Raw genomic sequence first — 13,481 nt, 5'->3', positions numbered from 1 at the left:
CCATGTCAATATATCATGAATTGCCGATGACAAATCATCTAATTTTTTGCCCAGGTGAAACGATCTTTGAAGTAGTCATGCCTGCTGCTGGACTAAGAAAATGACTTTTATGCAAGAATTGAATTTCAAATATTTTAGAATTAACGAAATAGTAAAGTAAAAATTTAATAGTTCTTAAAAGAACTGTTTTATGTAAACAACACTAACCCAATAGTTCTAAAAGAACTAACCGAAACAATGCATTTCGGCAGACTAATCCTCAGGTGTCAACGTCTGGTAAATGAAATTTTTAAAACCAAACGATATTTATAACGCCAAGAAAGAGTGTACGTCATCTTCAAAAGGAGAGAAATGCCGTTCATTCTTTCAGTTACACGTCACGGAGGCTGTTTTAATAGTTAACTAATCCCGTCCTCTGACGACAAAATAAATATGTTTTCAATTTATCCCTGTTATGAGGATTGAAAATGAGACGGTTTTGCATTGGAGAGTGCTCTTATGCTTGTTTCAAACGTCGCATTTTACATGCGCCGAATGCATTAAAGACAAAAGAAAATGAGATGAACTTTTTCATTCTCTTTTGTTTTAATTGCATTCGGCACATGTAAAGTCCGACGTTTAAACGGGTCGGAGGCTTCTCTTTGTCTGATTAGTGCTCGAGCGATTAAGGAGTAAGTTAAAGTCACAGTGTAGAAACAAACAGTAGTCTCACTCCATTGTGCAACTTGGTTCTGTATATTTAATTAGTTTACTGGCTGCGGCTAGCCATCTTAGTGCTCCTACTGGTCAAAAAAAAGCAATTGACTGGCTGGCTTAGGCCTGTTTCAAACGTTGCATTTTACATGAGCCGAATGCAATTAAAACAAAAGATAATGAGGAATTTTATCTCATTTTCTTTTGTCTTTAATGCTTTCGGCGCATGTAAAATGAGACGTTTGAAACGGACCTTACTGAATGTGAGATAAAACAGACCAATCAGAATACTAAAATACTTCACTAAATATCAAATAACCTTAATTATTTTAATTCTACTTAATTTAAGCTATTATTATAGTAAATAAAAGCTTTTTGGAACCGCATGCGAGTCATATATCAACGTGCAAATCACATAAGGGGTCTTATGAAATTCCCTCGTGAAACCCATGTTGTTTTTATGTGGGCTTTTTGATAACGAAATGTTTGTGGAAGAATTTGATGAAAGAGTGTTGTTCATATATAGCACGTCTGAAACCACAAAATAAACATGATTCAATGAGAAAAAGGAAATGTGCCAACACAAACAAAAAATATTCTTCATACCCCACATCTTGGAGTCATGTTTCAAATTATTTAGCCCTGTATTTGTATTCTTACAACATGCAATATTTCGTTTTTAAACGATTCACAATTATACTTGCGTGCAGATACGTCAAACGTCGCAACTCAACTGTAAAAATGTGAAATATAAATTCATGCATGCATTTGTCATGAAAAAGATGGCATTTTTACTTTGTTATTAAAAAATATAATTAGCTCACTATCGCTCTAGGTAATTTCTAAATGAACAAGTCTCAGTTTGTCAAAATTGAATATAAAGAAAATACAACATTTTCCTCTCAATCTTTCTCTCTTGATAGTTTTAGAGAACACTAGTTGATTGTCGAATATTCCACGTGGATGTAAAGTTCAAATATAATCTATAGACAATTCTTATTATTTCTTGGAAACATTGTGTTATTCAAGATCTAGTATGTAGGTAAATTGCTTGAAAATTTGTATTTCGTGACTCATCATATTTTAGTCAGCTTCAGTTTCAACTTGTATCATTCGAAGCAAATATTTTTAAGTGTCTTTTTTGGTTCTGTAATTAAATTCATAAAAGGACATTTGTTTAAAGGCATTAAAGGTATGTTGTTTCAACATCTAAACTACTAGAAAAAAAATGTGAGTGATTGAATATCAAACGTCTGTCATCTGAATTAGCTTAAATTTCTATTTTTGTTCAACACATCTAAAAGTGCAGGACTTGTCTATTAGATATTCCACATATTAATAGACTGACAGCGGGCGCCCACAGAATTCTAACACAATAAGCAAGTGATGGATTTACCGTGCTGGTTTCTGAAAAGTAAAACCAATGCAACCAAGTGATAGTATAGATAACATACAGTAGGGCTACTCTATCGAATTTCTTCGTGCCACGCATATCTTATTACCCTATTGGCAGCCAGTAAATTGCATTGTGTGAATAATAGGATTGACGATATGGCAAACGGCAGCCAGTAAACTAATTAAATATACTGCAGCCAGCTGCATAGCGAAGTGGCACAACTGTATATTCCTATACTGTGACCAAGCTGTCATATAATAAATATCTATTTGTACTTTGTCATTTTGTACACGGTAGTTTAGACAGTGAATTTTCTTGTGTTGTGTAATAATCTATCATAAAAGAGTTGACGAAAATTTAAGACATCAAACTAACGTTTAGTGTTGACGACATTTAATGGCAATTTCATAATTACCAACGAGACCCCTTCTGCCGACCAACACCCCACTCACTAACTCTCTCGGCAGTGCAAAATCATACTTCTTGTATACAATGTTTAAAAACCGTATAAGTGAAGAAGGCTGTCAAAGATGTGAGGAAATCATTGTTTGCAGCGGTTGAAGACGATCTAAATATTCATATTGACATAGTGCTCTTAATCTCTTACATCCCTGATCCTGTTCTCATATTTATCCTCCTAAGTCCTCTTGTTATCTTATACATTTTTTTACTAGTTTTTCAAGTCCTTTTCTATTCATTCACAAAATCTTCTTACAACACCGACTACTGTTTTTCCTGTCTTACTTATCATATTTGCTGCATTTATCTAATTATCTGAGAGTATATTTTGATCACCTAGAGCCTTTCTCAAATCATCCCTTAAAACCAGACCACCCTCTTCATATTGAAATGTTTTAAAATTCAATTTTTGTTTTTGAAAAACTAGCGTACACAAATCATATCAATAATTTTGCATTCCTTTACAGAACGCAAAAAAAAATTCTCATTCTTAAACTAAAAAGTAAACATTTTAAAAGGTAAGATATTTACAGCGTTCTAAAATATAAAGAAATGCTACGCGATGCATCGAAGCAGTAGCTGACAAAACTATTTAACGGTTAAGCCTGATTAATATGATTTTTCACAGTACCCAAATACTGAAGTACATTTTAGAAAGAGAATTTCGTATCTAATACTGAGGTTATAAAGACGTTATAGTTTGTATGTTTTCTCCGTTATTGCACTGCGTATATACAGTGGCGGATAACTAATTACGGAGCCTGTAGGCTACGACAAAGCTGTGGGTCTTTAAGTGATATTTGTTCCTCGAAATAAGTTCATTGTTTTGATGACGTTTGCGTTTCTTGCGTTCCATTGCTTTTGCATTTCCTGGCTTTTGTTTGTAACTCATATAGTGTAAGCATTAAGGAACAAATTTAAAGTTCAAATTGAGTAAGTCCCCTGCACTTTATGGGTTTTGTGCATTAAGCATTAAAACAGTAGATCGTAAAGTTTCCAGCAGCATATATGGTCAAACTTTAGAACCAAAAGGTGAAATATGTCTAAATACAACGGGCGTCTTGAAAAGGCGGGCCTGTAGGCTTCAGCCTACTTAGCCTACTGCATTAGTAAAAAGCCACTGCGTGTATGCAGTCAAAATTCTTTTATCTCATTTTAGTATTTATTTGTTCAGTATAAAGCAAAATATGCGATGTTTACAAAGACGCTGAATTGTTTTGTAAAATGCTGTTGTAGATTGAATAAATGTCTTTATCTACTACAAATTTGACAGGAAACTCTTTACTTTTAAATATTTTGTTTACAGAAAGAACTCTGCAAAATTAATTTTGAGATCATCATGTCGAACACATTTATTTATTTTATTAGTAAAGTAAATAAAGAGATGGAAAACATGCCGACCTGATTTACAATACTATTATGAAATTATGTATTGTTGGAAATCAACAAAAATGCATTTCTCAGAATCATATAAACGCTCACAAAGCAATTCAGAACATAAACAACGTAAAGATTAGTGGATGAATTTGATGGAACAGTGTTGTTTATATAGAGCACGTCTACAACCAAAAAACAAGCGTGACCCACTGTGAAGCAGAGAACTGTGCAGACACAAACAATAAATGTCTTACTATGCCGAGTATATCTTTGAAGACTTGAGCTGGTGGAGGATTGTAGATGAGAAAGTGTCAGATTGGAGAGTGTTCGTAGTGCTTTTCTTTGTTTAATCAATGCTTGAGCAATTATGGAGTAAGTCACAGTCATGAAGATTATTAGGAAAATGTAGAAACATGAATAAGACGCAAACAATTCGTAACTAAAATGCCATGCTTCAGCCCATGGTCAATTAGTAAATAAAGCAACCTCAAAACTGAATGGTAATTCAGAAAGAAAAAGCTCTCATTAATATTTACGTTATACGTCGGTTTCAATAAGTTTTGCCATCTACTATTAATCATACTATTAATATATTCTTCAGTTATAATTCCGCCATGTTAATTAGAGGTCAGATGCAAAAAAATTTTGTCATCATCTATTAATATATTCTTGAGTTTACATTACGTCATGTTGGAGGTCTGATACAAAAGAAAATATCGTCATTGCTATTTTGTGAGATCTAGCAAGCGTGGGCGATAATAATTGTTTTCCATGGACCATATGGTTAATTGCACCAAAAAATAGCACTACTACTTATCCAATCCTTTTATCTCATCTCAGAATTTACTTGTTCAATATATAGCTTTATATTGTATAATAACGTCACAGAAAATTTCTTGTTTTCAAACAAAAAACAAACAGCAAAATTATTTCAATATTTACCTAAATTTATTCCTGAATGAGCAAATGAAGACATTCAAAAGGACCTAGTTGAAGCAGTCGACGTATTTTAGCAAAAAGAAAAGATAAAAAAAAAGGTTATGCAAACGTTGATTTATACTTTGTCGTCTACAACAAAATTTAACAAAATTGATAACCATTGCTTGCTTATTCTGTGAGCCAATCACATTATGCACTTGACTAGAGCTAGCCAATAGCAATTCTTTACTCCTATAGATCATGTACGCGTAATATTTGCAATACCATGACTTTATCAATTTTGAACTTTCCAAATAAGTGTGCTGGAAAAGAAAAGCAACTTGTTTGCCAGTCAAATTTTGGGAATTGTTTCAGTGTCAAATATGATATGTTTATAAAAAAGCTCAATTGCTTTACAAACTGCTGTTGTATATTGAAAAAATATTTTTATTTAGGCAATTAGCTACTTGGTGCAGTTGAAAGTGATGATCTATGAGTAAAAATGATATAAAACCATTCAAAGCTAAAATATATTCTAGCGAGCCTGTTTTGCAGCAGTTAAGCAAGCTTGAATCATGAATGTTTTTTTTTTGTTCTTGAGGTTCACAAAGACTATTAGACAAAGAAGTGGGATTTTTCTATTTAACATTCTTTTCTTCGTCTTTTGGGCATTATCCATAAATGACTTAAGTCATTTCTTTATAAATGTTCGATAAATGTTTTGTCCTCGCCCATTTTATTTTTACCTACATCTGCATTCTGCCATATACGTTTGTGTATTGTAACTGTACCGCCAATCACACGATATAAAAGATCAATATTTTGAAACATGTATAATTATATGCCGTAATTTACCATTTGAGCCTTAGAATCAACTTCAAACGTCCACCTCTCCGAAAACTCTTAGTTCTTGAGGTTAACATTTCGTCCCACAGTTGTTCTTTATGCCATGTTTTTTTGTTTAAGATCAAATTGATGATGATGAATTAGTTATATGCTCAAAATACAAAACTGTATTATTGCCTCTTCACATACAATGAATTAAAGATGGACTGTCTTCGGATTTTGTTTAAACTTAGCATATTGTATATTAGCTTCCACTACAACTGGCTCAATAATCTTGCATCGAGATTAGCAGCCATTCTGCAAGCAATGGAGTCAATGATAAGTTAACCACACCTTCCTACAGTTGTAGATTTAATATTTATACGGGCTCTCTCAAAAAACCGCTCATCTTCAAAATTAGCCGAAATTCATTCAGAAATAATATATCCCCAAGGAGCAATAAAATTGTAAAAAAACGTGTATTTTTGTATTTGAGATGAAGGTTAGCTGAGAAAAACATGTTATGCTTCAGCCCATGTATAATTAGTAAATAAAATTACCTCAGGGGCTGTTTACATGAGCCCGGTAATCGGGATTAGGCGAGGCGTTAAATGAATTTGAAGTCATTAAAAAGAGCAAAAACTTAAAGCGCAAAACTTACAACCATTTCTTAAGCGTCATAAGTCATTTTAGTTTTAATTTTTAAATCAGGCTAAATTATTTGTTTTCATTTTAAAGGTTTTGTGAATTTGTAGATTCAGAGCATAGAGAATTTCCTCAAACAAGTTTCTCGTTGTGAAGTATTTAATCTTTTCCATTTGCCAAAATGATTTAACGCTTCGCAGAATCCCGGCTACCGTGCTCATGTAATCAGACCCTCGAAACTGAATTGCAATTCGGAAAGAAAAACTTCTAATTAATATTTAAGTTACACGCCAGTCTCAATAAATTTCGACCATTAATATATTCTTCAGTTACGATGCCGCCATGTTGGAGGTGAAATACAAAAGAATACAACCGTTGAGAGAACGTTATTGTTTTTTATTGCCCCTTTGATTGATTGAAATTGAAACCAACAATTCTTGAGTTTTGATTCCGCCATGTTGGAGATCACAAGAATAGATTATGATTATCAATGCTATTGCACTACTACGTATCCAATCTTCTTATCTCATCTTAGTATTTACTTGTATAATATAAAGTTTTATATGACATATTAACGTCACAGAAAATGTCTAATTTAAATGGCGAAATTATTTAAATATTTCCCAGAATTAGCAATTGAAAACTGTTAAAAAGACCTAGTCGAAGCGTTTGACATATTTTAGCGACTTCCATAAGCAAAAATGCTAAAAAAACAATCAAAGATAAAATACATTCTAGTTATTTTGTAGAGCCTGTTTACAAAAGTAAAACAAGCTTGCTTGAAAGTTTATTTTTTTGTTCTTGAGGTTACGAAGACAAAAAAGTCAGATTATTCCATGCAATCTTCATTTGTTCTTCTTTCAACTTATTTAAGTCATATCCTTGTGTTTATCTCAGTGCTAATGATGCATATGTTTCTTGCCTTTCGTTTTGTCTTTGCTTCTGCTTATTTCACTCGTGTGAATCACAAAATCAAATACTCTACTGAACAAATACTTTTTGGTATCTCGAATCACTTGAATTTCTCCTATTTTTGTTCAGCATTCTCACCAATATACACATTATTTTTCTATCCAATAATCCATAAATCAGAGGATTTAACGAGTGTGAGCCAATAATACGGACGGAAAAAGCAATTTTTAAATTAGTTGAGGCATTTGGTGAAAAAGCGTTGTGATTTTTAAATTCGTTTGCAGCCAAATAATAAATATGACCCACTGCAAAGCAGAGAACCGTGCAGACGCAAACGAAAAATGTCTTACGATCCTGATTGTGTCTTCGAAGACTTGAGCTGGTGAAGGATTTTAGACGAGACTGTGATGCATTCGAAAATGTTCTTAGTACTTTTCTTTGTTTGCTCAATGTTCTAGCGATTATGGAGTAAGTCACAGACATGAATATTATTGGAAAAATGTAGAAACAGGCATAAAACGCAGACAATTCGTAAATGTAACGAAGGCGTTTAGGATCCATACTCTCGAGGATGCACTCTCGCATTGTCATTCCAACAGTCGTAACCAAACCAATGATGTACGCTAAACCACAAACGATTTTTATCTTCAGTTGACTGAGAGAAAGTTTCAATGGACAAACTATCGCACGATAACGTAGAACGGAAATGAGCATCATGATACAAACGCCGCTTACTTGAAAGAAAAAATAAATGTCATTTATATCTAAGCAGTTAAACAATATTAAAGCGCTTTTAAGAAAGTTATCCAATATCAAATGGAGAAATATGCTCAACATTGTAAATACGTCACATATCGCGAGATGCAAGACAAGAAAGTAGAAGTTCTTCTTTAACAAAATTTTTCTTTTTAATATCGAAGCGATCACAAGGGTATTTCCAACGATGCCAAATGAAGATATTGCGACAATGAAAAATATAAAAGTTTCCATAGCGATAAGATTGATATATCTGAGCTACTTTCTATGAAGTGCTCTTCTCTCCTATATATTCCACTTTGCAAATGCAATACAGAGCTGTGTGTTCAAGCTTTTCAGTGAGTCTCAAAACTCGATAAAAATTTTGCCTTGTTGCATTTTGTTTCCAACTACATCTGCATTATACGTCCGTATATTGTAATTGTGATTGAAATGTGCGTTAACATGGACCTATTAAAATTCACAAAAGCTCGTTATAAATTTATATAAGCCAGCGACAAAGAGCGTTATCGCTTTTCGCAGTAATTCCTTTTCCAGCGAATAAACGCCGCATCGCAGCTGTGTCAAGCACATTTTCAAAAACGAAACAAACGCAAAACCAATTAGGTTTGCCATTTTATAGGACGAGAAGTCATAATTGCACTACTAATTTGGACTAAATTAAAGTATTTAAAACTGTCGATGATATAACGAATCAAACGTTGAAATTGACAAATTTGCGGCAAATGACTTTTTTGCAACAATTTAATTCAATGAAGAATTTATCGCTCACGAAAATGTCTCCATATGTAGAGATTTTCGAATATCTTATATTTAAGAAAACATCTAAAATAATGATGAACACTAGATGTCCGTCTCTACAGGGTGTCTCAAAAACTGCTCATGCAGCCGGCGTTTTACAATTAGCATGATTTAAGCCCGCCGCACACTGGAGGAACTTGCCTACGCCAAGTGTCATTCGTGATACTTGGCGTAAGCACTTTCCTCTAGTGTGCGGTGCCGTTTGGAGCGCTTTTTGTCACGCGTGTCACTTGCATCTGATATTCAACATGTTGAATAATTTTTGCCACGAGTGATACTTTACTCCAAGTGTGCGGTGAACGAAAGCTTCTAGGTTACAGCTTCAATCTAATACGCATGCGTTGTGTGCACTCTGATACAACAAAACAAACATGGCGGCGAGCCCCAGCTCTACCAGTGCAGTTGTTACCGAAGCAATTTTGGAAGACCAAATCGCTGATTTGTGGCCTGAATACCCATGCCTATACGATGTTAGGTCACCAGAGTTTAAAAACAGAGAAATGAGAGAGCGTGCTTTGGAAGAATTGGCTGAAAAATTGGGTCAAACTGGTAAGTCAAATTCAATTGAATTTGTTGATTCAACTGTGAAATGTCTTAGTGATTATTAGCGCTTATTTTGCAGTTGCATGGTTAAAATCTAAATTGAAAGCATTACGAAATAGTTACGTGAAAGCCAAGAAACCATCAGCAAGTGGGAGTGCTTGGAAAAATCCTACGAAACGGTCAACGTGGCTGTTGGAGAAATTACAGTTTTTAGCTCCCCACGTGGCTTTTAGGGCGTCTGTTTCCAACTTGGATACGGTATGGAATTTTACACTCAAAGACATGTATAAATCAGTTAAATTCATTTTTCATTGGGTTTAAATACTCTTGAAATATTTATATGTAACTAAAATTTATGACATATCAACAATTCGGTTTTGCCATGGCACTGCTCCATCATTGTTGAAATAAATTGTTAGCAGTTCACGTTGAACTTTTGCACCTCTAGATGTATTAGGCACTAATGTACGCTGCATGTCAGTTAAGTTTGGGTCATTCCTCTAAGTTCCAGGTGATATTGTGTGATCTGCATTCTCTTGGTCAACTGCTACGGTATATGTTGCTTTGTTCTTGTTGATCATGTAATTGTGCAAGCAACAGGCAGCTAATATAATATCGGTTATTTTGTCTGGGGTCAGTTTGATAGTGGTTAAAAACACTCGCCATCTATGTGCAAATATGCCAAAAGCATTTTCAACTACCCGGCGTGCCCTTGACAATCTGTAGTTAAAAATGCGCTGTCCTTTTTCTAAGTTACGATGAGGATAAGGTTTCATCAGGTTGGTTGACATGGGAAATGCATCATCGCCAACAATGTGACAATGTATTTTTGTTGCTATCCCTTGTACATTTTGTGGAGAGGGAAGATTTAAAATGTTGGATGATAATGCCCTTTTCAATGCAGAATCTCTGAATACTCCAGCATCCCCAGAACGACCTGCTGCTCCAACATCCACATAAATGAACTTGTAATTAGCATCAACAAGGGCCAAGAGAATAACACTGAAGTAATGTTTGTAATTAAAAAACTCTGATCCACTTGCAGTAGGTTGCTGGATACTAATATGTTTTCCATCTATGGCACCTATGCAGCATGGGTAGTTCCACTTGCTTTCAAAGTCACCAACAATTTTCAACCAATCTTCTTCTTTGCAAGGAGTCTAAAATGAACAATCTTTTGTTTAGGTGTCATGTACAACACCTACATCAGATCTCAGCACTGTAGAGCTTGATGACAGCATTGAAGATGACAATTTCTCAATTGAAAATGAATCATGGGAAAACAATGATACTGACACAATTGAAATAGTAAAGTCAACAAAAGAACCACTCAAATCCAGGCAAATTAACACAAAAAGAGGCAAGCTGATCACGAATATTCCTTGATAAAAATCTTTCTGATTCAATTTCTCAAAGAAACAAGAAACCCAAACCTGATGAAACTTCAAAAAAACAATATGATGCATTTGGAAAATATGTATCTCAAGCACTATCAGATTTGGACAGTGCAACACGTCATCTGGCCCAACATCAAATAAACAATATTATATTCCAGGCTCAAACTGGAATGCTAACTCAGGATTCACAACAAGCAGTGGTGGTACAACCGCAATACAACCAATTTCGGCCCATACAATCATATCACATTCCCTCGACAAACAACTATCCCACATCTCCATTCAACTAAGCAAGTCCTCCGCTACATAATTCCTTACGAGAAGAATCAACTATATTTAATCAAAATAGGTGGTCTTCAAACTGACAGATGATGATGTGGCTTGAAGTATAGTCAAACAGTTCATTGCACATTTATTAAATAAAACATGTTCAGATAAACCTTCAAATATTCTTCTTTTAATATGGCATACAATGCTTTGCAAGTGTCTTCTACAATCCCAGAGATAGTCCTTTCTCCTATTCGGTACTGGAAGGACAAGCTTCTGAAAGATTCTCCTAGGCATGTTTTAATAACAATACATTATACCCTGGCTGCTTCATAGGATGCATTATAACACTACTTTAGCATTAATGAACCCATCAACACATTAGAAAACCTACTCAACAAGTGAATGAATAATGCGACATAAAATCCTTCCACTCCTCCTTTCAAAGGTAACAAATCTGCTCAAAAGCAGAAAGTCATACCCTGCAAGTCTGTGGTTTGTCAAAAAGGTGAAAGGATACTTAAATTGTTTTTAAGTTTAGACATACCTGTTGCAAGAAAGCCTAAAGTTACTGACAAACGCTCAGAAGGCTTAATCGAAGCTCGCAGTTGTGTATCTTTTTTCTCAATATGTGGCGACACTATACCTAAAATCTCCTCGAACGAACGTCGTTCAACCCTATGATATTGCCTAAATTTTTCTGGGTCTTCTACATTGATCTCACGAATAAGATTGGCGAATGCCCCTTGAGACTCACGACGTAAAATCCACTTCCTCGTCCAAATCTTTCGCTTTTTGGCCCTAAGTCGTCTTCGCCGCCGGCGTAATAATAGAAGAAGTAACAATATCTCTTCATCTTCGGATGAATATGAATTATCTTCGGACGAGCTTGAATTTTCTTCGCATGAATCTGAGTCTGAGTCGTACGTTTCGCACGCTGCAGCCGCCATGTTTGTATCAGAGTGCACACAACGCATGCGTATTAGATTGAAGCTGTAAGCTAGAAGCTTTCGTTCACCGCACACTTGGAGTAAAGTATCACTCGTGGCAAAAATTATTCAACATGTTGAATATCAGATGCAAGTGACACGCGTGACAAAAAGCGCTCCAAACGGCACCGCACACTAGAGGAAAGTGCTTACGCCAAGTATCACGAATGACACTCGGCGTAGGCAAGTTCCTCCAGTGTGCGGCGGGCTTTAGCAGTAATTGATCTCCAAAATATCTTCAAAGGTATTTGAAAACAATAATACATACGAATTGCGACAACTGTTTATTGCAAGTTTCAAGCACGAAATTCATTTCAATAGCATCTATGCCTCTTTGGGGATTAGAAATTAGCTACAGATTCATGCAAATTCTAAATGTTGGCTGATTTTAAAGATGAGCAGTTCTTCTGAGACGGCTGTAGTTCGCTGAAAAAAATGAGGACCATATTCATATATTTGATCGGCGCATTTCACTTGCTGCACCACAGGACATCTAACCTCCTGTTGCGTTCCTCATACTAAATATTGTCTCGCTGATTGTGTCGAAGATTTACAAAAGAATAAGATAGTTATAAGATAATTTTACGTGTCTTAAAAATACATGAAAATAAAATTACGACTTTGGAAATCGACAACGAAGTTCAGTGGAATTATTAGTCGTTAATTTCGGTTTGGAAAAACGAAAATGCCGATTTTGGCAGCATTTACACTTTGAGAACTACAAGAACCTTGACTTTTACAAAGATTTTCGGAGACAACACGGAGCACAGCACATTTGCCGCCATTTTGAATTTTTTAAAACGTGTCCTTGAATTGGACATCTACTTGCATCATCGTTGTTATTGAAGCAATGGTTCTTTTACAGAGTTTTCAATGGTTTTCAATCATACCACCCCACCACCCCCAGCTATGTAAGCATTACAATTAATGGCTAGCAGGAATTGGGTATGAAGAACGGTAATCAAACTGTTCGTTAAAATTGATCTGACATTCAAAGCCACAAAGCCAAAGTCCTAAGTCATGAGCAAAAATTCGCGCAGGTTAGTGTACCGCGTGACTAAGACAGTCGTCAAGAGTTGTGGATTCGAAGGAGAAATAACGGACAACAGCTGACTGATTTTATTTGTCCTATACCGTTGTGCAAAAAATTTCTTTGAATGTAATTTCCACGCATTCTAAAAGATCAACTCGAAAACATTTTCTAACAAAAAGCATTTCAACGTGGTAATGACAAAAGCTTTAAAGAACCCCTCCCACCCCGCCCCCAAAACAATATCAAACTATCATGGATTCATGATGGTGGACGATTCCCACTCACCAATCCCTTTCTCCGTAAGACAACGTACGCTACAACAGAAGGTTGTAAACAGAATAAGTTTCAGTTTCAAATAAATTAAACAAGGAATTGATATTTCACTAAAAAGTAGAGTCCTTCATGATTTTTTTTATATACATATTAAATCATTCTTGGTTTGATAAAGCAGCTAATGATTATACAGAGTT

At 35.0% G+C, this 13,481-nt stretch overlaps 1 protein-coding gene and 1 pseudogene across 1 annotated transcript; both read right to left on the bottom strand.

Moving 5' to 3' along the window:
• The window catches only part of LOC124446202, a 96,217-nt pseudogene that overhangs the window by 69,799 nt on the left and 12,937 nt on the right, over window positions 1-13,481 (bottom strand).
• LOC124446669 (protein ALP1-like) lies at window positions 9,613-12,141 on the bottom strand. The gene is made up of 3 exons (XM_046997523.1): window positions 11,537-12,141; window positions 11,163-11,278; window positions 9,613-10,485 (listed from the first exon to the last, which is right to left on the bottom strand). Exons 1-3 carry the CDS (start codon window positions 11,964-11,966, stop codon window positions 9,826-9,828), a joined length of 1,206 nt encoding a protein of 401 aa, XP_046853479.1. The 5' UTR covers window positions 11,967-12,141; the 3' UTR covers window positions 9,613-9,825.

The sequence above is a fragment of the Xenia sp. Carnegie-2017 genome, unplaced genomic scaffold (assembly GCF_021976095.1).
Source record: "Xenia sp. Carnegie-2017 unplaced genomic scaffold, XeniaSp_v1 HiC_scaffold_12, whole genome shotgun sequence".
Taxonomy (NCBI): Eukaryota; Metazoa; Cnidaria; class Anthozoa; order Malacalcyonacea; family Xeniidae; genus Xenia; species Xenia sp. Carnegie-2017.
The sequence above is the reverse complement of the archived record's forward strand: the minus strand, read 5'-3'. Positions and strand labels throughout refer to the sequence as shown.